A 27,950-nucleotide genomic window follows, 5' to 3' on the forward strand; every position below is an offset into this window, starting at 1 on the left:
CTGGTTTAGGTATCAGAACTGCATTTGTATCAAAAAAGTAATTTGTAAGGACTCCTCATTTGCTTATTTTTCCAAAGAGTTTATATCATATTGGAATCAATTAAAAAAAAATATATGGTACAATGAATCCCATGTGGGGATGGTGATTTTTTCTTAAATATTTCATTTCCTCTTCTGTTAATCTGGGAAATTAATATTTTTGTAAATACTCACACATTTCACTTAGATTGTCAGGTTTATTGGCATATAATTGGACAAAAAAAAACAGTTACTAATAATTGCTTTCATTTCATCTTCATTGGTGATGTAGTCATCATTTTCATTTTTGATACTGGTAATTTGGTTTTCTTTTTTCAAATCAAATAACCTATTAGTTTTTTCATAAAGTCAGTTCTTAGTTTTATTTATTAGTTTAATAGGTTTTTTACTTTCAATTTTATTAATCTCCTCAATTGAATTTCAGGATTTCCATTTTGGAGATTAATTGGGGATTTAAAATTTGTTCTTTTTCTAGGTTTTTTTTTAATTGCATGCCCAATTCACTGTCTGCTCTTTCTCTATTTTACTGATGCAATCATTTTTAGAGACATAAATTTTCCTCTAACTACTGCTTTAGCTGCACCCTGCAAATTTTGGTATGTTGTCTCATTGTTGTCAGTATCTTTAATGAAATTGTTAACTGGAACTGGTTTCCCCCTGCCTATCTTAATATCTTTATTGTAGGATAGAGGTGAAGGGATATGTATATTCAGAAATAATGTGATATAAAAACCAAAGGCAGTATTAAAATCCCATTCAAGTTCAAGTTATGAAAATTATTTTAAGGTAAAAATTTATTTGTCAAGAAAATATACAAATAGCATTAAATATAATACAAAGAACCACTAATTCACACATTCAGCACACTTCCTAAGTTTCCACCATACTCCTAAGCATTTAGCCAAGCTAATCAGGTTATTATTACTCCCTCAACAGGTTCTTACCATGATTTGAGGATAATTTAAATTCCATATGCCTTAAGACATTTCTCAGATGCCCTTCTCTCCCCTTCCCTAAAGTCCACTTTTTTTCAGAAATCTTGCTGGATGTTTTCTTTGTTTGCCTCACCATGCTGTTGCTTGATTTGGAAGATTTCATTTTCTAGCTGTACAATAGTCCGTTCAATCTCATAATTCTTACTGACGAGAGAGACCCAACTAGAAAAGAAGCAGGAGAAAAAAGCAAAGGCATAAAGCTCAATGGTCTTTTTTTTTTTTTTTAAACCCTTACCTTCCATCTTGGGAGTCAATACTGTGTATTGGCTCCAAGGCAGAAGAGTGGTAAGGGCTAGGCAATGGGAGTTAAGTGACTTGCCCAGGGTCACACAGCTAGGAAATGGCTGAGGCCAGATTTGAACCTAGGACTTCCCGTCTCTAGGCCTGGTTCTCAATCCACTGAGCTACCCAGCTGCCCCCTCAATGGTCTTTAAAGAGAGCTGGAAAGGACCACAGAGAGTACTGAATCTAACTCCTTATTTTACAAATGAAAAAACTGAAACAAGAGATTAAGATTAACCAAGATCACAAAGACATTAAGTGAGGAAGGACTCAAACTCGGGTCCTTCTGACTCAAGTGTAGCACTCTATCCTTTATGCCACCTAGTAGATAAAGAATAAGAGACTCTTTCTTGGAACAGTCTGAAAAGGCAGAGAACCTTTTTCAGGGGATGATACTGTGGAAATAAACTTAATCCTGCCACTCTCCTAACAGAAGGTCCATTCTTTAGAAGAGGCTTTCTATTGATCAATCACAGACTTGAGCTGAGGTCCAAAGCTGTGCTCCTGCCCGTTTCCTATAACTACTCAAGTCATAATTCTTTTGTTTCTAAACCTAGTTCAGAATTCAGCTGGGCTGTAATGGGTTAAGTTTAGAAATCTAGCTCTCCTGCCTCAAGGAATTTTGCTGACCTTGAGGACTTGGGTGAGAGAAAGGGAGTTGATAGCCTTGTTATTTTTAGCTACCAAACTATCAAGGATATCTGGTTTGTTGTTCAAAAGTCTATGCTATCATCTTGCACCTGAACTCAAACAGTGAGTTTTTCATAAGTCTTGTGGGAAAGAGGGGGTTCACTGCTAGCCCCCGTCACCAAACTTCTAACCAATCATGTTGATGCCTATGCCTCAATTCTGTAAAACAATCATTTTGTACTAATCCCATGATGCCATTCACTCTGCTCTGTGCTTTAACTGCTCCCCTCTCCTCCCTTTTATGATTTTTGCTTCAAAAGTCTGTATGCTATGAGGATTGGGTGCTCTGGTATGACAGTGCCTGCAATATCATTATGTGCATATCCCCTGGTTCTGTCCAATTAAAGACACCATTTATAGACTTTAACTCCTCTAAGTTTATTTATTCTGAGTCAGAGATCTTAATTAGATCCTGAATCCCTTGATGTGAGTCAGGAATTCTAACTCTTCCAGTTTATTCTGAGATGGGGTCCTGGCTCCTTTCTTCTGGGTCAGGGGTCAATGGTAAACAGGTATAGTACTATCCCCCCAAAAATGAGCACTCAAAATACTTTTCAGTTCAATTATTCTATAATCTCTGTGTTTAGCACAGCAGCACAGAGTCCCTGAAAATGGATACATACTGATAATGGCAAACCTTTGCTGAAAGCACTCTAGACAGGCAGGGATCTTACTTCCCCTTAATTTCTACTGGCTAATGGTTCCCTTCTGTGTCATTGTCTCCCAACTTCACAAAGTATGTAGAGGTGGACAGAGCAGATGACACAAGAAAGAACAGGCCCTCAAGACTTAAGTCTGGCAAAGGATTTTTGAAATCAAGGTTATAGCATTTTTATAACAACTAGGCTATCTTGTTTGAGAACTGATTCCAAGGCTTAGCAAAATTTTGTGAGGGAGTTTGGAACAAAGATGGAATCTTAAGATACTTACGTTGATTCCATTTCTCGTAATTTAGAACCAGCAGTGAGTTGCATGTTCTTCCTCTGCCAGTTTAGGTCCTGAATATGTTTTCTGTTAAAATGAAAAGTAAATACTTTGGGTTTTGTTGTTAGATACTAATTTTGCTATTCAATTATCCTGTTAGATTTTCTTACAGGACATTCAAAAGGCCCTGTGCCAACTTATCTTGGCAGTCTTCTTTCACACAACTCTTTTAATAGTCAAATAGCATTATGATAGCAACGATTTGGATGCTCCCTTCAACAATGCAGGCTGTAATTCATGAAGGAGTACTCAACCCGTATTTCTCTTATCCAGGATCCTTTACTGTCTTGTCATGGGGATCTACCCAATAGAATACTAGAAGTGCCAAGAAAGCATTTGGGCTATTCCTCGGTTATCCCTCACCTTTGCCACCTGACCAACCTTGTTCAGACCCATTACACACCTTTCCATTGCCTTTGGTGAATAATTTAATATCTTTAGAGAGTGTTGTGTTGTTTCAAAGCCACATAACTAGTATTTTTTAAAAAATGAGCCTTGCAAATTCCTGAAGGGAATTCAGCTTGTTCTCCTTAATTCTAGGATCAACTCTCTCTCCATTTGTCTTATCTGTCACCAATATTTGTAATGATAAACAAGCTCTATAGGCTGGACCTCATATCATAATTTAGGGAACAGATGTTTCATCAACTTGATTTTTATTGTGTATATGGTCACACCAACTCTTCTGAGTGGGTATAGATCTCTTCCACAAGTTTGTTCTGCAATGTTCAGGGCTCAATGTAAGTGTCATCACAAAGAGAATATCCAAAGCACCTCTCTTTTCACAGGGAATCTCACTTCAATTTGGATTCTGCTTGGGCTCCCTCCATTAAAGTGGCAATGACAGTAGGCATGTATCTTCTTATTTTATGCCTTACCTAATGTTCATGATCAGAGTAACAGAACAAGATACTTTTCTAGCTTTCGAGGAACACTAAATGATTTTTTTTATATAAATAGAAGACATATTTCTGGGAAAAAGCTTTTAAGGCAGCATTTGCTCTACCAAATCAAATGCATTTTTAAATAATCAACAAATAAGCACTGTGGGCTCCTGCACACTTATCATCTCTCTGTGATTTTGTGATGGTAAAGATGTGGTCCACTATGGAACAAGAAGTTGTAAAGTCTAACTACTCCCAACTGATAAATGAATATATGTTTTCAGTGTGATAGGACCAACAATCTATCATGATTCTCTTCTCTTCTCACTGCATGGATTAGGCTGTTGCCCCCCCACCCCCCCCAGATGACAAAGCTGACCCCAGGACTTGACTGGCTCAGGATTGCTCCTTGACACAGCTACTGGCAGCCTTTGGCCATATAGATATGGCTTCCTGGGTACCAAAGGACATAAATAGGTTCACTCATGTGGGGTCTGGGCCCTTTAAACTTAGCAGTTATTCTGAAGTCTCATAAATCACACTTGTCCTGTTCATTAGACTTATTTCCATGAGTAGATAAAGAGGGTCCCTGTGTCTGTCCACATGCTAAAGGCTTCTATATGCTTGTAGACTATTCTTTTTGTGCTATGGCTAAGAAAACTTCCTTCTGTTAACTGCTGAATGTCCTATGAGTATCTCATTTTATCCTAACATTGAACCAGAACTAAAAGGGTGCCTCTAAAAGCCAGTAAAGTAGGAGGGCTGGTTATAAGGTGAGACCTAGGGGAACAAGGTAGAGGTGTTTGGAAGGCTGTCATCCTACAACATAGTTCCTGGGAACACTGAGGAGGTTTTTAGTTGAAAAAAGAAGCCAGTGCAAAGAAAACGTTACCTTAATTTCTGTAGTTCCTTCTGGGCTTGTTCAATCATATGAACTAGATTTCTCAAAGGGAGGAAAAAAAAATGGAAACAAAAAAATTAGGACATAGTAAAGTCTATTACCACCAGCATGCAAGTGTGACATATTTATATAAAGCAGGCCAAATGCTCATGCTTTTACATTTTTATATACATTTCTCTAAGCAAGAGCCAATTTCTATGGTGAATTTCTTTTTCAGCCATTTGCAACCATTATGAATTTATTACTATATGTTGTCATTACATATGTCTGAACATGCTACAGTTTCCACATAAAGTTGACAATATGTTCACTAATAGTTTTCAAAACAGTAATCAGTCACACCGCATATGAACTAAATAGCAGTTATTAAATTTTAGAGAAATCTAAATGGTATTAGAGAAAATTAGATCAAGGTAAAACAACAGAATTAGTACAAAATGTAGATATATATATATATATATATATCTCATTTGAAAATGGGGCACATAGGGGACTCAGTGGATAGAGGCTTTGAGATGGGAGGGTCAAATCTGGCCTAAGACATCTCTTTAGTTGTGCGACTGAACAAATCACTTAACTCCAACTGTCTAGCCTTTATTGCTCTTCTCCCTTAGAATCAAATACTTAGAATCATTCTAAGATAGAAGGTAAGGCGTTTTTGTTTTTTTTAATGTGCCTAAATTATACCAACTCTGCAGAAATATGGGTATACTGTGATGGCTCCCAAAAACAAAAAGCAAAGCATTCAAATGAAGCTGAGATTTTCCACCAGCAAAAAGATTAATATCCAACCATGTGGTCAAAAGACAACTGATGATGTTTGAGGCCTGAAATGATCCTTCAAAGGCACTTTTAGTTGAAAGAACTCCTTACTTTCAATTTTCTCAAATCAACATGAGGTTAACAATTGGGCTGAAAAGATATTATGCCCCAAAAGGAGTTATTTTTCAATGGAACAGTGTCTGCCTATGTGTGATCTAGCAAAGAGATGAAATTTAAGATACTGAAATCTTCTAACAACCATTAGACTGGATTCTAGTTCTTATGCTGCCTGATATTCCCTGTTAGCATTCCTGTTAGGTCCAGTTAGTAATACACTGAAGAAACATGCAAGTTCTGGAATGATACTGGGGTTTTTTGGTCAAAAACTTTTTTCTCTGATTGAATCAAGAAAAATACAAAATTACAGAGCCAAAAGTCATTTTGTGTTCAGTGGTCTTGTGGTCTACCTTGCACTCAGTATATGAATACCATTTAAAAATCCCAGACAACTGGTTAACCAGCTTCTCCTAGAAAAACGCCAAATTTATGTCACTAAATGCTATTCTATAACAACTTATCTGGACAGATATAATTTTTAAGATTTTCTTTATAATTTATATATTGTTAGACCTGGAATGACAGGACTTTGAGAGCTGAACCAAGCAGTCTCTCTGAGGGAAGGGTTGCTCTGTCTAGGTGTAGCGGTCAGTCGAATAAAGAATGAGAGGCACTGCATGTTCAATCCTACGTGCATAGGCATCACACAGCACTCTGCCATGGCACGAGTTTTATTATATAGGTTCAGTGAGTACATATTTTTCTGGCACACAATCAATTTTCTACATACATGATCTACATTTAATTGGATGTCACACATTAACAAATCACTTAATCAACATTCTGTGATCATTTACCATGTTGCTACAACAGAAATTTGTGATGGATATAAATGACACGGATAGGGTAATCTGGAGGTTAGTTCCTCTTGACTTGCTGAGAGAATTATTGTTGCTTTTGATCAGCTTTCACAATCATTCACAATTACTTAGGAGATGGCTAACAAAACATTCCGTAGCTAGGTACAGGGTTAAAGGGTAACTTAAAGTAGACCAGAATTGGGGCTTGCTTCAATTTACAGGTTCTCTTTTTCTTGTGTTACTTTAAAGCAACTAGCAATGTTGCCTGGTTTCTGTCTGTAAACGAATTCAGGGGAGTGTATTAACAGTGTATGTTCTAGAGGAAAGATTTATTGTGGTGATTAAAGCATTTGGCTGGTGTTGGGTGTGGGGCCTTGGAATGTGTCTCTGCTTGAGACAGAAAGGAGGGGTAATGGGTAGTGATCTTTAGGTTTTAATTCTATGAATATAATCTTTTTGGGATACTAATCTAATGAGATTGGGGTGGGATGTATATTTATTCTTTAAGTCTTTGCTCTTACATAATTTCTTTTGTATTAGAGAGAGAACAATAATGATCCATGACTGAGGGAAGTTAAAGAGAGAGAGAAGTCACAGAGGGGGATCAGTAGAGGCCTCATTCCCAAACTGTGACTCTGGTCAGTCTCTGGGGGTGTGATGGCCCTCAGCAGCAGGACCTTAACAATTCTAGTCCAACCTCTTATTTTACAGCCCTTATATGCTAAGTGACTTAGCCACAACTGGTATCAGAACTGGGACCCTGAAACAGTATGTCTTCCTTTTTTTAAAGTACAAGGCTCTTTCCATTGGACCACAATGCTTATATTGATTAAAAATGTGCCTCCCTAGAATTTGCACTGGTCTCCTTTTTGCCCTTTTGTGGCTAAAAATAACAAGACTTATAAATAAATAATAATCCTTTAAATATTTGAGAACAATTTTATGTTCCTTCTAAGTCTTTTTTCCTACTGTAAAGATGGAGTTCTTTGATCAATTCAAAAATTAAAGTTTCCTGTCCCTCCATGATCCTGGTCTTTTCTCTTTTGAACCATACACTGCAACTTCTCAATGTTCTTCCTAAAATTTAGCATACATGACTGAATACACATTTAAGATAAGATCTGATTATTAAAGAGGATTGTAGGATTATTATCTTCAACTATGGCACTTGGCACTGTGTCAAACCTGACTTCCTCAGCTAGTCAGTAAGCTTAACGTCTCCTCTAAAATATGCCTAGACCCAAATTAAAAAAAAAAATTATTTGTTAGAATAAATCTCTTGAGATAGAGAAGTAATTATCCTGAAAAAAACAGGACATGTTTCTAGAATAAACTATTTTGATGTTTAAAGTTGTCTAATTTATTGATTGCCTTGCACGTATAAATTTAGCATAGAAGTTAACTGTCACTGTCTTTGTCAATTTTCACTGATAGCTTAAAACCTGAAAAAAATTTCTAAATTTAAGCTATCTTGACCTTTCCCATATTGTCATAATTTCACTGAAAAGAATAATAACATTTAATGAGTATGCCCTCATTTAACCTCATATTTACATCAAAACACTACCTTAAAACTTTTTCCTACATTTAACATGTTCTTTCTCTTTAAAGCAAATTAGAAAGGCAGTATATTATATTCAAATAGCACTGGAGCAAGAGTTGTGAGGCCTGGATCCCAGTCCCACCTCTACTATTAAGTATCTGTGTGACACCTCAGGCACTTGATTTTCTGGGCTTTAGTAGTCTTTTCTTATAAAATGAAGGTTAGAAAAATGATCTCCAAGGTTTTCAAGTTGTAAAATTCAAGATGAATATGAAATATATTTATATCCACTACAATTATTCATGAACTTGTTCAAAGTGTACATTTGTGCCTTGAGATGTAAGCTAATGATGGTATGGAAGCCATCATGATTCAGAATGTATAATTTTGTAAACAGACAATGATGTACATGTTCCAATTAGATCTACCTACTTTTGTGAGGTATCTTTATCATCTATGACAATCTTTAAAATCCAACATCAAAATCAATTAAAACTTTAATTGATTTTATTTCTTATATTTATTTTAAAAAATGTTTAGTGAAAAACTTGTTTTAGCAATAATAAATGAAAAGAAATAAAAACATGTTTAAGTATTGTTTATTTCATATTTACCTTCTTTTAAAATTTCCATTTAAAAGTTATACAGCAATCTTAGCAGAGGGCAACTTAAGAAACTAGTTGCATTTCTGCAGTTTTACCAACTCCAATAAATGCTTTTTGGATTTGAAGGCAGAAACACTCATGACCTTCAATGAGCAGACACCCAGCAGTTAATTTATCTTGTTTGGTCTCAGTTTCCTTATCTATTAAGTAAGGAGACTAGACTTGATCATATCTCTATAATTTTAAATCCCATGTTTCTTCCCTTATCTTCCTTAACACTGGTTTCTCCTAGTTATGCTCCTACTTGACTACTCCTCAGTCTTAGTTTTTACTTGCCACCCTCTAATCATGGGTGTTCCTAAGGCTCCTTCATGGACTGCCTTTTCTCTCTATACTGTCCTTTGGTGATCTCACCTATTCTCATGGGTTCAATGATCCACTTGTACATGGATGACACCCAAGTCAATATCTTCAGTCTTTATTTCTACCTTGAACTCTAGTCCTATATTACCAATTTGCCTAGACATCGTCCTCCAAATCAAATTCAACATATCATAAATAGAAGCCCTTGTTTTCTCCCCAAGAAACCAAAATATCCTTCTATTCATTCAGGTTCATAATTCCAGTTATCCTTACTTCATCCCCCTCAATATAATCCTTCAGGTCCAATTTTCAAGTTCTGCCAATTAATTTTAATCTTGTCTGTCTAAAATCTCCTCCTCGCCACCAATACCTTTTGACATATAGGTTTACAATCTTAATTTTGAGTTTCATCATCCCTTGCCTGACCTATTGTAATCATTTAATTGGAATTCCTGTTTCCAGTCCCTTCCTCTCACAAATCTGCAAACCATACAGTTGCCAGAATTAAACCTAGCATATCTCATTCTACACACTGGAAAGCTTAATTTTTAAATGACTTGATTATAAAACTTATCCATTTATCTAGTTTTTCTGTAACTAACTAGTTTAGACTCAAAAAAAGATAGTCCAGTGACAAGACTTTCCATCTTGATAGGATGAGCCAGATAATGTGCTCTCTCTCTGCTGCCATAGTACTTCAAAGAATTAATATCTATATGCCATGAAGAGGCATTAAGAATAGGATTAGTGGAGTAAAGATTTAATCTCACATAGAAGAGGAAAAAATATGTTAGCCCAAACCTCCCTGGAACTCCAGAACCCACTGACTGCTGAAGGAGACAGAGAAAAAGATAAAGAAAAGACTGAGGGGAAGATCCAATGGGATAAGTACCTCTTGTGGCAGTGAAAAGGGAAGGTTCATAATGAAGAACAAAATGGGCTAGAAAAATGCTCTAGAGGCTCCCATAGGGAACTGCTTCACTGTAAAGCAGGTGTTTGATAGAAGGTGACCTCAGTGGTTAGACAAGACATTTTCCTCCATCTATGTATAATGATGCTTTTTGAACAGTGCTCACCTCTTCTGCCAGCACATAATTTTATTTTAAATTATTTACTATAAAATTTTGATTTAAAAAATGCCAAACCAGAATGAAAGTGGTCTTACTTACTCATTATATACTTTCCAGGCATTACAACCATGTTGTGACATCAACTCAAGGTTCTCAATTCGAACTGCCTGATGTTCCAGTTGGGCCATTGAGTTGTTTACACATTCCTGCCATGCAGTGATATCATTTTTCTGCCCAGAAGAGGGAGCTGGAAGTTCATATCTGAAATTAAAGGGAAAGAAATTAATACTTGGCCAATTCATAACAATAAGCCTAACAGGTCTCTAACCATTATGATAATATGTACAATTAGAGAAGGCAGTATGACAAAGAAGAGTGTTAAGAGTTGCGATGAGGAAGATTCATTCTCAAATTTTTTCTGATACTACTTTTATAGACCATAGCAGATCACTTAAGTTCTGAATCTCAATTTCTTCATCTGTAAAACACAGATGATAATAATAGCATCTATCTCTACTGTGACAAGGAAATCACTTTAAAAGACTGATATATATTAATTTAAGGTCGCCAAGGAATCAGCTATGTAATTCCTAAATGAAAAACTCAAGTCAGCCGTCAGCCTTTTTTAGAGTTTAATTACAGACAGGAGGAAGAAAGGAATTAGAGGTAGAGAGAGAGGGAGAGAGAGAAAGGGGAGAGAAGGGAATAGGGCTTAAATACCCCTTCTGTTTAGGCTGGGCCAAAAGGCCCAAGCCCTTAGATAGCTGGGGCAAAGAAAAGAGATCAGTCCCTATTACTCACGTGACCAAAATGGAGAAACAGTCTCAGAGGCCCCCACCTTCAGCTTCCTTCAGAGCAAGCTTCTCAGAGCACACTCCAACCACTCCGACAAACTCAACTCCCCACCCTGAGTCTCCAGACCCCTCTATCTTTAAGGAAACTATCCAAGTTCCCTCCCCTCAGTTCTCACATCTACCAATCACTGTCCATCAATTTCCCTGTGCCAATGGAGGCTCTAGCTTAACCCAGGACCGCCCAGAGGTCTCTGGCTTTGCACATGTCTGTTGAAGGTCATATTCTCAAATAATTAAATCTTTGATCCTTTGCTACAGCCCTTCCTAAATCCTGTTAACCTGAGTAGGGTAGAGATTGGAATAATTAAATTTTGATCTAGGCTGCAGCCCTTCCTCAATCCTGTTAGGACTGAGTAGGGTGGAGATTGATTCCAAGTATCTCCATTGTATCAATTCTAAAATCAATCATGACTCAAAGAAATTCCTGTTCTATGCTTAAGTATAGGTCAAAGTCCTTTCCATTGTTCAGCAAAAGGTTTCTGTCCTAAAGTAATCTTAAGAAGGGAGGAGGAGGAAACTCTCATGCCAATGGGGTTCACATTCCAATAGCCAAGACCCACTATCAATAGGGAATTTTTCAAGTATGAAATTTCCCAATGGTGAAATTTCCAACATTTATAAGTCTAAGAAATTTTGAGGTTTACACTACATAACTATCATGAGGATCAAAAAAAGAATGTATATAAAGTGTTTTATAAACATTAAAAACCAATATTAAAATGAGGTATTATTTCAAGACCAGAGAAAAATTAAAACAAGATAGAGAACAAGATTTCAATTACTAAAACATTTTCTAATTTTAGACACTACTTTCTGCTTATGAATTGTTTAAAATTTTGTATTTTCTATTACTTCTTGCTATAAGTCTTCTAAATATTATGTCAAAAAAATCAATGTGGATATTTTTTTAAATGCACCAGCATATTATAACAATGCACCCAACCTAATTTACTTTTACCAGACAGAGCTAAATCCTTGATATTTTTGCTAAATAGTATTTAATCAGAGGTTTTAAATTCATATGGAATTGGGGAAGAGGGACTTAGAACTGAGATTTAATTACTACATTTCATTTTTTAAAAATAAGACACTTAAAATATAATATAGCATAATAACTATTCTCAAACTTTAAAGGTTAGGCAGTAGGTTTAAGTGATTTGTGAAAAGATACATAACTCTCCTTAACTCTTGCATAATTGAAGTTGGTAATGATGTTCAAGGAGTCAGAGAAGCTTAATTGACCAAGATGAAATTAAGCTCATACTCAAAATATTTTTAACTCATCTAATTGGTGGGTTAGGTGTAGGAAATACTTAATTGACATTGACACTTTAGAAGAGAATGATAGAGTTGCATGGGTTTGTCTGTTCCACATCCCCTTTCTTTCTGGGCTTTCATTTTCTAGAAAGGAGACAAATTCTATCTGGTGTGGGGAGCAGGAAAGACTGAAATTATGAAGTTGAGAATAAGAACTTTAGATAAGAAAAAAGGAAATTTTATAGTATGGAGCACTTCTTGGGGAAGACAACTCTGGGTGGGGTATAAAAACAAGTGGTATAAGGGGAAAAGGGGAGATGGGAGTACATCAAAGATAAACTGCCCACTCAGCAATTTTATCCAGGGTCCTAGTGACTATTAACACCCTGTGAATCATGCTATTTATTATATATAGGTGGAATGTACAAGCTGAAAAAGGTATGGGTTTGTACAAGCTAAAGAAATGATTACACTATAAGAAACATACATGTAAAATGATGTAATTAAAACTCAAGTTTCTGGGAACCTCTACATATTCCTTCAGATAAATTTGAAAATTAATTTTATTTTAACACAAACTAATCCAGAAAAGGGACTTACCGTTTCATACTAAGCAATTCAATTGGTTGTCGGGCAGCCAGTCTTTCAAATTCGTTTCTCATAATGTCAGTCTACAATTATAAGAAGAGAATTCTCTTTAGAGGATAATTGCAGATTGGATTCAACAACTAAATCAACCATATATCAACCCCCCCAAAAAACTTTTATAACAAAACATCATATCCATCATCTTCTCTTATCCTGATCTGCTCCCTCCAGAAACTGGATAGGGAACAGAGAAGTAACACCAATTCTAAATTTTAGTGATAAGTAGTAACCTGCTGAGGATGCAGAATGGAGACACTTTTGCATAACACTGCTGCTCATCCTGTGAGGAAAAACTGTATCTTGCCACATATGATAGCAGTGAAAAGTGATAAATCTGGATATTAAATCTCTGTCCTGCATGCCACTCCCAGTCTGCCATGTCTTCTTTTTTATTAGACACTCCAATATTTGCAGAATATTCCAAAGTTCTGCCTTGTGGGGTGAGAAGATTGGGTAAAAAGATCAGGCAGCTTCCCTCTAAGGTGAACCTATAGGAATTTCTCTGGAACATTTGTTATAATAATTAGTTCTATTTAGCCTAATCAAAGTAATGATGTTCATTTCTAAAAAAAATTCAGGTTGTTTATCTCATTCAAAATGGCAAAATTTATAATAAAAAGTACTTATGTATATGTATACTAAATACGCAATGCATTATATCTTTGCGTACACAATATATATGAAAATAGATCTATTTGTGTATATCCAAATACTCACTAGAGATACTTTCAAACCAACTACTCTTGGAAGTCTAATGTCACTGATTAGTCTCCAGATTTACACCCTATATCTTAAAAAAAAAAAATTATCCTTACCTTCCATCTTAGAATCAATACCATACATTGGTTCTAAGGCAGAAAAGCAATAAGAACTAAGCAATGGGGGTTAAGTGACTTGCCCAGGGTCACATAGCTAGGAAGTGTCTGAGGTCAGATTTGAATTGAGACCTTTTCCAGGTCTGACCCTCTCACTTTATATTTTTTAAAGTTTTATTGATGATTTTTTTCTTTTGTTACTGTCCTATAGACATTTTAAATGCAATATGTCCAAAATTGAACTCATTATCTTTTAACCAAAACTCTCTACTCTTCTTAAATTTCCCTACACTAGCATCCTCTTCATCACCTGGGCTCAAAAATAGGCATTATCCTCAACTCCTCACTTTCTAACGCGTCCGTGCTGTATAATGGAAAATCTGTTACCCTAAAAAAGAACTACATTTCCCGGGAGCCCAATGACTTCCTGTCCTTATGTACTTCCTGTAGACAGAGAATATCAGTGAGTGGGTGGTCCTCTTGGGCCTCGCTCTTGGGCCTCTTACTTAGGCTTTCAGCCAGGATGGTGGCTAAGTGTGGGGATTTTAAATGGGCTAATCAGCCATATTTTTGTATCCTCTTTATTCCTTGATTTCTAGTGATCATTAATAAATCTCCAAAATATAATATTTTATTATTGAGATTTAATTTTAATTCTTACATTTTTGGCAACCAGACGGGATGAGAAAAACTCTCAATTTTTTTTTATTAGCAGAGATAAATTTTAAGCCACGTTTCTCCTGCCAAGGCTTTTCATCCACCCACCCTCCCTCTCTTTGAAGTTGCTGCCTTTTTCTTTCCCTACTTTTTGTCTGGTGGCCCTCCCTAATGGCCAGGCTATTTTTAGCCAGGGGACTCTTGGTGAAGAAGAGATAAGCCATTTCTCTTGCCCATCTGCTTGAGCTCATATTCCTCAGTTCCTCGCTGCTGCCTCTGGCATTGCTGTTGCTAATACTATCTGCTCCTACTCCTGAATTCTCCTCCTGATCTCCAGCCCCAGCCCATCCCCAGCCCCAGACTTGTTGAGCTGCTGGTAGCTGCAGTTATGTCTTCAGAATCACAAACTAGCTGGTCAAAAGTAGGATGTATTTTCCTTAGGCAACAATTAGCCTCCTAACTCCCTCTCCACATAGCTGGGGAAACTAGCGTTTTTTACTTCGGGGGAGGGTGGGAGGGTAGGGGAGAAGGAAGTTACTCTTCCAAACAGGAAGTAAATTACAAGCATGGCTCATGCTATGAAAAAGCAATGCATTACCCATTTCAAACAACTTCTAGCTTTAGGATGTTTTTTCATGAGTGCACTAATCCTTTCACTTATCTTGCCTAAGATTCGGGGAGGAAACTCATCTCCCTACAACCCTTTGCCATTTGGGCCTGCCCAGTCTCTAAGATTCATCCAATTTGGGATCCTACTCACCATGTTGAGCAAGGAATTCTCCCTCACTCGGGGAGAGCCAAAAAAATCTGACAAAAGGAATCTGGACAGATAAAGGAACTTTAAAGAGACTGGAGGTGAAAATTTTAAACCCTTTCAGACTACATTGTTTTATGAAAGCCTATGTATTTTATTGTACTTTGCTGATTGTATGCTTTAAGATTTAATTTTGTTGTTTAAAGTTCATATATTAATGTATTTAATACTATTCTGTTACACTGAATCAGTCTAATCTGTGTTTTAACTACTGATATATTCTGTTACCTTTCCCCTATAACTATACTGAACAAATATTATTGAATGAGCCCATATAAAAACAGCTTTTTCTTCCATTTTGGCTTTGTAAATTGTCACACAGATTATGGATGGACTCCATCAACCTGGTTAACAACCTTTGGTAAATTTAATGAGCTAAATATCTCAAATTGATTTTAAGAGGTCTTTAGATTTAAAAATTTTTTCCAACAACTCTGACTGATCATTTTGCCTACCTCTGAGTTATTTGTAACAAGAGGTAATGGGTCCATTTTAGTAACTGAAGTAAAGTACAATTATAATCCCCACCTTCCGCATTTGTAAAAATGTGAATGGATGAGACATAACAGTCTCATACCAAAGGAGCTGGTAAATTGATCCCAGGGCATGGTATCCCTGGATGGCTCCCAAGAGGGAGCATCTCTCATTTGTAACTCTTCAGTTTAATTTACTTTCACCAGAACAATCTAGATTTCTTAGTAATGTTCTAGATCCAAATAAGTTTTGCTCTATTTAAAAAATCTCAACCAAGGTCGAAAGATTTACTATACCTGAAAAACCTGTGACAAGTATTCATTAGCTTTGAATGTTATACAGCAGACTCGTGTAAAATATGATAATGGGTTTGTTTGCTATTGTCATTAAAATAACTTTGGGGATTTTGATACTTCTTGAATGTGCATTACCTGTTGTACTATTGTTCTTTATAAAAAACAGTTACTTTGTAAACAGTGGATCATGGACAGGTTTGAAGGAGGACATAGATCTCAATTTTTGGGTGAAAAACCTTTATATTCTACTTTTCCTTAGCTGACACAGTGTGTCAATGATTGTAAGCTATATATTTTTTATTTTAAAAACTCTATTGTTGTTTTTGCTTGCATGTACAATATACTATTTCAGTTTTATTTTTTCTCTCCCTTTTGTATTTGAAGCACGTCAATAGTATTGAGATTTTTTAACTTTTTCAACTTTGCAGTAATATGTTTAAAATACATTTGTCCTGATGTCAATGCATACCCGAAAAGCTTTAGACTATAAAAATGATGCCATTGATTGTTTAAAAAAAAATTTATGGTACTTTGCTAAATGATTCTGCCTGATTCCAGGAGAAGGGAATACAAAAAGAGCCATTGCACAGTGCCAAAAGAATCACAAAGCTACTTGCATAGTGCCAATAGAGCACAAGGTCAAAAAGACCAAACCAATCCTACGTGGACTGATGACATTCTGCACAAAGAGCACAAGGACTTAATCATGTATGAGACTCGAGGTTGTGGCTATTTAACCTGTGTTAAATGCAGGTCTTCCTTGTACCACACACTCCATATAAAATATATGACATCGATTATTGTGGCTCCATCCTGGATTCCATTTGCTCCAATAATCTAGTCCCTTTTCTCTCTTATAGCATGGCAACTTCCTGTAGTCTTGGCTGCAAATGGTAAGTGAAATATTACTGCATTTTGTCCTATAGACTTGTGGGAAAGAAATTACTTTAATTGAGTCCTGATTCAAGGACCTGTTATAAATTTATTTTTCTTTACTTAGAATTTTTACACATAAGACTTTGATAGTCTATATTTCATTCACAAATTATTTTCTCTTTTATTTGGATTTTTGATGTTTTTGATTTCTCTTGCCAATTGATTCATCTACCTCATAACTCAGTCACGCATTCCTAAGTGATCTCTGTGTTTTTCAACACCCTCTTGGGGGAGGGGAAGGGATGCATTATTATTCTAAAATGCAAAGTTTAAATTCTTTTTGTGAGTAATTTTAGGATGAGAAACATGCTACCTCTCCGAATCCAGAAAGTGAACTGTTTGGAGAAGGAACCCCATGAAGAGGCCTCCACAGACCACACACTGCACCAGAAGATTCAGAGTGAACTTTGGGATGTGATGATTTGAACTATGTGAGGTTGAATGCATTTGTTTTGTATGTATACTCTTATGCCAAAGGGGACTGCCCCCTAACTGGCTTTTTGTCAATGCGCCTAACAACCATTGGTTTTGTTCTCTTTTCCTTTTATCCTCAAATTATTGTATTTTAAAAGTTGCTTATGTTTACAAGCTCCATTGGAAAAACGAGTCTTCCATGGAACTTGGGGGTGGGGTGGGGTTGGAGAATGTATAATTGAAAATCTGTTACCCAAAAACAAACTACATTTTCCAGGAGCCCACTGCCTTCCTGTCGTTACGTACTTCCTATATACGGAGGATATTAGCGAGTGGGCAGTCCTCTTGGGCCTCTCTCTTGGACTTGCAGTCAGCATGGTAGCAGTAGTAAGCTAAGCATGGGGATTTTAAATGGGCTAATCAGCCATGGGCATGTGGTCTTTTATTTTTGTATCCCTTTTATTCCTTGATTTCTAATGATCATTAATAAATCTCCAAAAATATAACATTTTTATTATTGAGATTAATTTTAATTTTTACAATGTCCAATCTGTTGCTAAGGCATTCTACCTTCACAATATTTCTCTCATATGCTTCCTTCTCTCCTCTAACCCTGTCATTGTTATGCTGCAGACCCTTATCAACTCTACTTGTCTACACTACTGTAATTGCCTTCTGGTTGGTTTTCCTGACTCAATTCTATCCTATCCCAGTCATTCATGACCTCCCTAAAGAACAGGTCTGACCATGTCATTCCCCTACTTAATAAACTTCAGTAGCTCCCTAGTTCCTCCAGGATCAAATATAATTTCCTATTTGGCTTTTAATGCCTTTCATAACCTTTCTTATACTTTACTTTCCTATTCTCCTACAATCTAGTTATACTAGTTTCCTTGCTATTCCTCACATTGGTTTCCTGACTATGGGCATCTTCATTTCCTGGTTCTCTGAGAGGATAAGAGCAGCAAAGGGGTAGGGAGATGGGGGAGTAATGTGTGTGTCCACCTTGTAAGTCATGAAGAGCGCAACCTGCAAAAACAGTGTCTGGGTACTGACCCAACACAATGAAGTCATAATGGGGGTACCATATTGATTTAATTGGCATGAGGTACTGGAGTGATAATGAGAAGTGCTTTCACTCCCCATATTACTTTCAGTTTACCTTCATTTCTTATATATATACACAGCCATTTTCACATTGTCACCTCCAATCAAATGTGTGCTCCTTTGAAAGTAGACACTTTGCTTTTTTTTAGTACCTTTTCATACTCCACACTTAGTAAACCTTTAATAAACGTTTGATAGCCTTCCCACTGATTTTTTTCCTACTTTCAGAGAACTTTTTTTTGAAACACATATCATCAAGCAAAAGAAATCAAATACATTGGTCATGTCTGAAAACTTATGCCTAATTCCAATCTTCTAGAATAATACTTTTATGTTGAAAGACATCATCAGGGTCTTCTTATGTTATGATTGGCCACTATATTGATCAGAGTTTTGAAGTCTATCAATGCTACTTTTTTTTTTCAATACTGTGTAAACTGTTTTCCTGGCATTGATTACGTAAATCTTTCCAAGTTTCTCTGAATTCTTTATATTCATCATTCCTTATGGCACAATAATACTGTATCATATTTATATTCTATGTTTAGCCACTCATCAATTAACATCTTTGCTGGCAGGGGAAGAGCTATTATTTTTTTGTGAATGAGATTTCCCCCTATGTCTTTGATGTCTTTTAACAATATCTTTACAACACTGTTGGTGGGAAAATAAAAATTTTAACACACTATTCACTTAAAAGTGATATTTCACTTATAGAATAAAACCAAGAACTAAGAGATAAGCAGCTAAGATTTAAAAGTAAACCAAAAAAGTTACCATAAATCCATGAACTTTAGCTAAAAATAAAAAGTTCACTGGGCCCTCATTCAGGGCTTTTTAATTCTTACTTTAGAGACAATTTTAATAAACCTGATTATCTCAATTCCTAGATCACAGAATATAATAAGAAAAAAGCTGTGGAGGGTTTGCTGAAAACTGGAACAATGACAGCAGTAAGAAGGATAATAGAGGGGGCAGCAGGGTAGCTCAGTGGATTGAGAGCCAGGTCTCGAGAAGGGAGGTCCTAGGTTCAAATCTGGCCTCAGGCACTTCCCAGCTGTGTGACCCTGGGCAAGTCACTTAACCCCCATTGCCTAGCCCTAACCACTCTTCTGCCTTGGAACCAATACATAGTATTGCTACTAAGGCGGAAGGTAAGGGTTTTAAAAAAAAAAGATGCAATAAGGGAGGAAACAGAATTAGGAAAAAAAGACACTAAGTACAAGCAACATGGTATTAGGGCAAATTCATGTATAGGCTCTTCAAAAGCTTCTTGTTATCACAATAAAATGATTTTCAGTCAAAGTTGTAAGACATTAAGGAAAAGTTAAAGTGTGGTCACCAGACTTTATAAAGGTAAGAAAGCATGAAATATGAGATTTTTACTGTATGTGCGATATGTGTCTTCTAATAGGCCATGAGCAATATGGAAATATGCACTGCATGAAAGTACTGATATAACTATATTGTGAAAAATAGACTCGAATACAGGACTACAATCCCCATGAGCCTTTGCTCCACTTCCCCAGAATGCCTTGTAATCTCACCTGGGCCGAGATCGAGAAGGGATTTAAGCTCATTCAAGGCTTTTGAGAGGGCTTGGCTTTTTTGGACTTCCGTTTTGGAGCAGACACGGCTCTTTCCATAATGTAGGTGAGGTCTAGGCCTCTGGCCTAGACACGTATTTTTTCTTATCCTGTATTTTCTTTTAATCCTTAACTTTAATAAACCTCTAAAAAATATAATACTCCTTGCAGAGAGAAACTAATTTCTACCTGCCTCAGTCTCCCCATCTCCCCTAAATTTTAATCTTTACAGTTGGCAACCTAATGGAAAAAAGAACTTTCAGTCTTCTGATTTCTTTTCTGATCTTAAATTCAGTTTTAATATCTAGTACCTAGAAAAAAAAATTTTTTTTTTTGAGCCATATCTCTCTGGCCAAGGTTTTCTACCCTCACAAAGCTGCTACAGGCTCCGGACCTGCCCCGCCACTTCCTGCCTGCAACCTGCAGCCCTGATTGTCCTCACCTGGTACCTGGTCCCGGCCTTGCCCACCCCCGCAGCCGCTCCAGCTCCTGGCCTCTCACCGGCCCGCTGCCTGCCTATTTCTGTGCCCCAGACCCAGGAGCCCGACCCAGCTGACTCATCACCCAGATCCTTGGAGCAGATCGCTCAGGACTCATTGCAACCAGCTGGTAACAGTATTGGCCACGTGGGTGGAGGGGAGAGACTAGAGGGAAAGGAGAACGGGCAATTTTCCCTTAGGCTAAGCCTCCACGTGGCTGGGGGTATTGGCCACAGGGGTATCAGAGAGGGGAAAGAGAGAAAAGACTAGAGAGAAGAAACAGACTTTTCAAACAGAAACTTAATAGCAATGGGCTGTTTAAAAGGATTTTTGACTCTTCTGGCAATTTCATTGATTTTGCCTGCCTATCTGGGAGCAGACTCAGCCCAAAGATTCAACTTTAACTTTGGGGAGGAAAATGGGTGGCCCAGCGAACTGGAAGCCAGGCCCAGAGACGGGAGGTCTCTAGCTAAAATCTGGCCTCTGATGCTTCCCAGCTATGGGGCCCTGGACGGATCCCTTGAACCCCGTAGCCTAGCCTTTACTACTCTACCTTCGGACAATAGACATTTAAATGGATAATTAAAAACAAACAAACAAACAAAAAAAACCCAAGGAACTTTGAAGAGACTAAAGGCTATATTCTAAGGCATTTCAAACTCCAATGGTTTATAAAAAAAATCTCTGTATCCTATTGCATTGTTTTGTTTAAGATATAACTTTGTGATTTTAAGTTCATATATTACTGGATTGAATATTATTCTGTGAACTGAAGGTTGATTGAATTTATTTTGAATGTACTGAGTTTTGAAATTCTGTTGCTTTTCCCCTATAACTGTGTTGAACAAATATTATTGTGAATAAGCAAAAAACAGCTTTTTTCTATTTTGCTGAGGATAGATGGACTTCAGAACTGGTTATAATTGTATTAACAACCTTTGGAATTTTAATGTGCTAAATACCTCAAATGATTTGATTTTAAGGGTTTTTTAAATATGATTTTTGGAATTTTTTTTTAACAATCTGATTATTTTTGCCTTCCCCTACCATGAGGTAAGGCCCATTCTAGTAGCTGAAGTGAAATGCATTTTATAACCCCCAACCTTCCCACATGTGAATGGAAGTTGGGCAGTTAATCTCAGGGCATTTGTACCCTTAAAAAGCCTCCAAGAAAAAGGAGCACCCCTTTATTTATGCTCTTCAGCTCACTACTTTACTTCTACCAGAATGATATATAGATTTCTTGATTATGTTCTAAACCCAAGATGAGTTTTACTTTGTTTTAAAAAATATGTTTAAATACCAAGGTTGAAGGATTGCTACATTTGTAAAAATTGTGACAGATGTTCATCAATTCATAGGCTTTTAAATGTCATACAGCAACTTATGTGAAATATGAAAGTGTGTTTGTTTGCTATTGTGATTAATTGGGCTATTGAGAATTTTGATATCTACATATTTGTACTACTATATTTTTAAAAATGAAAAATTGTTAACCTTGTTCAATTCATTTGCCTTCTACTCACAGTGATCATGGCCAGATGCAAAGAGGAAATGGATCTCATTTTTTGGTGAGAAAGCCTTGTATTTTATATTTTCTTAACTGACACAGAGTGTCAATGGTTATAAGCTATATTTTTGAATTTTTTAAAGCTCTTTTATTATTATATTTTTCTTGCATGTGCAATATACTTTTTCAGTTTTTTTTTATTATTTTTTCTCTCCTTTTTATATTTGAAGCACATGTCACCAGTATTAAGATTTTCTTTAACCTTTTGATTTTTAAGTTTAAGATACATTTGCTAATACATGCCCTAAAAGGCTTGTGACTATAAAAATGATGCCACTAATTATTTAAATAAATTATGGGACTTTGCTTAATGATTCTGTCTGATTCCAGGACAAGAGATACACACAAGAGCCAAAGAAAGGCCAATCTAGGATGGATTGATGCACTTCTAAGCCAATACAAAGGTCTTGAACCTAGTGTGAAGACTCAAGGTTACTATGTTTAACATGTGTTAAGACATAGGCTTTCCTTGTATCTACACTCACTCTGAAGGTACTCAAAGATGAGTATCCCCAAAACCTTGGCTCCTACTTGGCTTCTATAATCTGGTCCCCTTTTCTGCCTCTCATAGTGTGGTACCTTTCTGTAGTCCTGGCACTGACTGGGTAAATGCATCATTACTTAGATCATTTTGATTGGGCCCTGATTGAAGGACCTGTTATAGATTTATTTTTCTTCTACTTGGAATTTTTACATATAAGACTTTGATAGTCTATATTTTCATCCAGAAATTTTTCTTTTCTTTTGGATTTTCTGATGTCTTTTTTAATATCTCTTGCCAATTGATTCATATACCTCATACCTCAGCCATGCATCCCTAACTGATTCTGAATCTTTCAATCACCCACAACACGGGGGAATGTAAAAAAATATTATTTAAATTGCAAAGTTTAAATTCCTTTTGAGAAGAATTTTAGGTGAAGAAGATGCTGCCTCTCTGAATCCAGAACTGAACTGTTGGAGAAGCCACCATGAAGAAGCCTCCAGACCACAAGTTGCACAAAATTGAACTTTGGGTGTGGTTGATTGAACATTTATTTATATCTGTACTTTCATGCCAAAGGGGACTGCCCCCTAACGGCTTTTTGTCAATGTGTTCAGAAATTATTGGTTTTATTCTTTTTTCTCTTATCCTCACACTATTGTAATCTTTTAAGTTGATTTTGTTTTCATGATCCTTTGGAAAAAAATTAATTTTTTTGCAAATGATCACACGGAGGAATGTGAAAAATAGACTCGAATACAGGACTACAATCCCCATGAGCCTTTGCTCCACTTCCCCAGAATGCCTTGTAATCTCACCTGGGCCGAGATCGAGAAGGGATTTAAGCTCATTCAAGGCTTTTGAGAGGGCTTGGCTTTTTTGGACTTCCGTTTTGGAGCAGACACGGCTCTTTCCATAATGTAGGTGAGGTCTAGGCCTCTGGCCTAGACACGTGTTTTTTCTTATCCTGTATTTTCTTTTAATCCTTAACTTTAATAAACCTCTAAAAAATATAATACTCCTTGCAGAGAGAAACTAATTTCTACCTGCCTCAGTCTCCCCATCTCCCCTAAATTTTAATCTTTACAATATCAGACTATTTGCTAGGTGGAAAGAGAGAAGGGAGAAGGAAAAAAATCTAAATCCTAAAATGTTAGAAGAAAACAATTGTCAAAAATTGTTTCTATGTATAACTGAAAAAATAAAAATTAAAGAAGCATACAATATACTATTTAAAGATTTCTATTAAAATGCTTAAAATAAAAAAAGTGCTTAAAAGTAAGATTCAATTATGGAGAAGTCTTTTCACTGTAATGAAACTGCTCTCTCCATAGTCAGCAATAATCTCATAACTTCTAAATTCAATCAACTGTAATCATTTATTTAGTAACTGTATCCCCAGTTCCTAGCATAGTGCCTTGCATATAGAAGTACTTAGTAAATAGATTTTTAGTACTTAGTAAAAAGACATTTTAAAATGGCAAAAGAGAAGGAACAAAGAAATCTTTCACAATTGTAGGTGGGGAAAAAAAATCTTTAAACAAGGGATAGAGATGTTTAAAGAAGATAAAATACACAGTTATAATTCCATATAATCAAAAAAAGTTTTTGCAGTAAATATCTTTAATAAAGGTCTGATTTCCAAAATATGCAGAAGACTTGTATGTGTACACATATATACACACACGAACAAGGCCATTCTCCAAATGATAATCAAAAGCCATTAAATGCCAGTTGTCAAATGTAGAAATGCAACCTAAAAAAACACAGGAAAAATGCTCCAAAACACTAATAAAAGAAATTTAAATTAAAATACCTCACACCCATCAGATTGACAAAGTTGACAAAATGGTAGTTTGTCACAGGAGGAGCTGTGAGACAACAATCATATTAACGCATTACTGGTAAAGTGTTTAATGATCCAACTATTCTTGAAAGTGCACCAAAGGTCACTAAACTCTGATATATACCCTGAGGGGGTCAAAGAACTAAGAACACATACATACAAAATATTGATAGCATCACTTTTTGTTGTACTAAAGAACTGGAAACAAAGTGGATACCCATTAACCAGGGAATGGATGAACAAATTTTAGTATGAGAATATAATAACATTTTACTGTAAGAAATGACAAGAGACAGATTTGGAGAAACTTGAGAAGACTTGTATAAACTCATGTGGACTAAACTAAGCAGCAACAGGAGACAATTTACACAGTGATCATACTACAAAATAAAACAACTGAATTACTTCAGAACTTTGATCAATGTAATGACTAATTATAACTTAAAAGATTGAAATTTTCTTTTCTCTTGATGAAAAGGTGAGGGACAAGAGGCATAGAATAAGATACATTTTCAGGTATTATGACCAACGTGTCCATTTGTCTTGTCTGAGTTATTCATTCCTTACAAAGGAGGCCTTTTACTAGAGCAGGAAGAATTGGTGGCTGGTGATCCAAAGGGTTCTATTTTGTTAATTGTTGATAAAGAAAAACCTGAAACACTAAATACTTTCTTTTGTGCTATGTCCTCAGATTGTTATTTTTTCCTTCTGTTCTATCTTCATGATATATACTTCTATATATATTTCTTTAGTTCTAACCTTTGTGAAATCAACCATAAAAGCCATACTCATTTTATTAGCTAAAATCCACAAGTTATAACAATGATTGACAAGAGGAAATTGGGATCCTATTCTGTGCTCCCTAGTATTTTTTCTAGATAGGAAGACAAAAAGTCCATCCCTACCTCAAAGGCTGAGTAATCCGGAGCAGGCAGGTAGCTCAGATAGTTCTTAGTTGGCCGGTACCGACGTGTTTCTTCCTCTACCAAGGCTGCAGCCTAAGAAAAATGGGAAGAATTTCAGGTGAGTTTACGTAGGGATAGAAAATGATAAGATTTACAGAGGGAAAGAGAGAGAAAGTTTTTCTGGAGAAATTATTTCCAAATAATTCTGCAGTGGAAAGCACACTACTCAAATCCTCTATGTGATATGTAGTGGTAGTCTCTTGGTGACTGAGAATGACAATTGTCTTTGTGCATTTTCATCTATTGATGTACCCTCATGTGGCTTTGTAGTCCAAAGATTGAAGTGTAGAGTTTGTGGCACATGGGGCATGAAACACCAGTTGTTACGGGAGGTGCGGTTGTGGCCTGGTGTCGGCGTTCACGCGCAGCGGCAAGACGTTGTTCATCTTCAAAGGTGACGGCGGTATGGTTAATGTGGGTTCACCAGCTGCTTCTGTCAGAGGCAGTGAGTTCATGTGATATGTAGCTGCATTTTATAATGTATGTTCAAGTGATTTTCTGACCATGTTACTTGCCTACTCAAAAGTCAGATGGCTCTCCATTGCCATAGGTCCAACTATAAATCCGTGGTTTGGATTTCAAAACCCTTCACAAGGAAGTCCCAACCTGCCTTTGCACCACTGCACACATTACTGCCTTCCCACATTCTACAATTCAGACCTTCTTGTTCCATTTCTTCTTTCTGGGTCTTTGCATTGCTTGTCATCACCTTTTGGCTAGAAAGTTTGCCTCTTATAATTCCTCTGTTTTCCTCAATACTCAGTTTAAGCATCACCTTTCTTTAGGAATCCTTTCCTCATCATTCCAGATGTTAGCACTTCTTCTCCAAAACAAATCAAAACCTTTCAGCCTTCCTTCCTTCTTCCTACACTGAGCACAAAGAAATCCAGACTAAACTTGGTTTTTCATTAGTACAGGGCTTTTGGGTAAAGAAATTCCTTCTACCAAATGAGACTCCACACCTCTTCTACAACTTAAAAGAGTCCTAGAGTTGTTTAGAACATGGAGTGGCTCAAACATAATTTACTTTTATAGGATTTCAAAACCCTTCACAAAAAGCCCCAGTCTGCCCATCTATCACCAGTATGCCTCCCCACACTCTACGGTCCAGGCCCACATAACTGATGGTGAAGAATCCAGGTCTTCCTGGATATCTTTCTAAGTCAAACTGTCTATGGGTAAGCAAATTGTCACATAATCAGGGGTTAATAAATACTAGTTTATTTGTTGACTGGGGAAAAATCAAAATTCAATTTGAATCTCAGAGTGTATGGAGAAGAATAACACAAGATAATTTTGCAAAGGTAGTGTAATCTCAAATTAGGAAGGGCCTTAATTCTAGTCAAATTAAGAAGTATTAAGCATCCTCTCTGCTCCAGATACCATATCAATTGCGGGGTTAGGGGAGGAGAGGAAGGAATGCAAAGGCAAAAAAACCCAAAAAACCATCCCTGTGCTCCAACTCAATCTAATTATGGAGACAACACAAAACTATGATTGCTTATATGCCTATGTACAAAATAAATTCATAAATTTAATATGAATAAAAATATACAATATAATACATAAGAAAATATTTATACACCTATTTATATGTAACTTATCTTATGAAGGATAAATGGATACAGAATAAAAGAATTATTAGGACCTAAAGGAAGGACCTAGGGAAACCAAGAGATGAAGACGGAGAATTTCCAGGTATGAGGAACAACTAGTACAAATGCACAGAGAAAAACTAGCTACGTAGCTCAATAGATAAAGTCAAGCCTACAGACAGGGATCATGGGTTCAAATCTGAACTCAGATACTTCCTAGTTGTTTGACCCCGAACAAGTCCCGTAACTCCAGTTACCTAGTCCTTACTGCTCTTCTGTATTGGAACTAGCACTCAATATTGATTCTAAGACAGAAGGTATGGGTTTTTAAAAAGTGTACGGAGGTCCCTAAAAATTTGTGGAGAGAATACGAGCCAATAATAAAGTTACGGCTGCGTGGGAGGATGGAGACTGACTGCCGGGGGTGGGGAGTGGGAGGGGAAATAGGGGAAAAGAAGAGAGTGAAGGTGGGAAGGGGCGGGATGGAGGGAGAGGGGGAGGCCCCGAGGGAAGGGGGCAGGCCTTGCCCGAAAGCTGAAGCGACGCCAGGGAGAAGGGGGCGGGCTGGAGCAGTCGAGAGGTGGGGTCTACCGGGCAATGGAGCTTTGTAAATAGGAAGAAACAGAGAGTAAGTTGCGCGGCCGTCCTCATACTCACCGCCTCGCGCACGCCAGGTGCTTCGTAACCCTGATCGAAATATGGCAGGGCGTCCACCACCGCCTCCCCAGCCACGAGTCCGGTGCCCGCCATCCTGTAGCCTCAGCTTCACGCAACGCACGCCTCCCCACCGAACCGTAGGCGCCTGCGTCCACAAGGCGAAGTCACCAATCGTGCGCGTGCGCAGGTTTCACGCGTGTGCTCAGATGCAATTATTAAATAACTGGGTTTAACCTTTTGACAGAAGTTTCCCCTGTATTTTCTGTCTTACTTCCCCAAGGTGAGAAGAAGGGACGATTTGGATTTTTCAGGACCTAATCTCCTTGATTTAGTATCTTAACAAAACCAAGTCAGAGACTTGTATGAAGACAGGAAGTCCCGCCCCTTCCGCTAACGCAGACCACGTGATTCTAGGACCAGGTGAGGGAGCTAGGAAGCGCTTTAGCGCTTTTCCCAGCATG

General features: G+C 37.0%; 1 protein-coding gene across 1 annotated transcript; it reads right to left on the bottom strand.

Moving 5' to 3' along the window:
- Nucleotides 1-815: 815 nt before the first annotated feature.
- BCAS2 (BCAS2 pre-mRNA processing factor) lies at nt 816-27,896 on the bottom strand. The gene is made up of 7 exons (XM_001373046.4): nt 27,490-27,896; nt 25,178-25,270; nt 12,747-12,817; nt 10,135-10,296; nt 4,767-4,817; nt 2,937-3,017; nt 816-1,196 (listed from the first exon to the last, which is right to left on the bottom strand). The coding sequence occupies exons 1-7, from the start codon at nt 27,580-27,582 to the stop codon at nt 1,070-1,072; spliced, it is 678 nt and encodes a 225-aa protein (XP_001373083.1). The 5' UTR covers nt 27,583-27,896; the 3' UTR covers nt 816-1,069.
- Nucleotides 27,897-27,950: the final 54 nt, after the last annotated feature.

The sequence above is a fragment of the Monodelphis domestica genome, chromosome 2 (genome assembly GCF_027887165.1).
Source record: "Monodelphis domestica isolate mMonDom1 chromosome 2, mMonDom1.pri, whole genome shotgun sequence".
Taxonomy (NCBI): Eukaryota; Metazoa; Chordata; class Mammalia; order Didelphimorphia; family Didelphidae; genus Monodelphis; species Monodelphis domestica.

Coding starts and splice junctions, on each gene's coding strand:
- BCAS2 (XM_001373046.4), bottom strand. CDS start 27,582: ATGGCGGGCACCGGACTCGTGGCTGGGGAGGCGGTGGTGGACGCCCTG. Junction 10,297..12,746: donor GAATTGCTTAGTATGAAACG/GTAAGTCCCTTT, acceptor CTTTAATTTCAG/ATATGAACTTCCAGCTCCCT. Junction 1,197..2,936: donor TTACGAGAAATGGAATCAAC/GTAAGTATCTTA, acceptor CTTCTTTTCTAG/TTGGGTCTCTCTCGTCAGTA.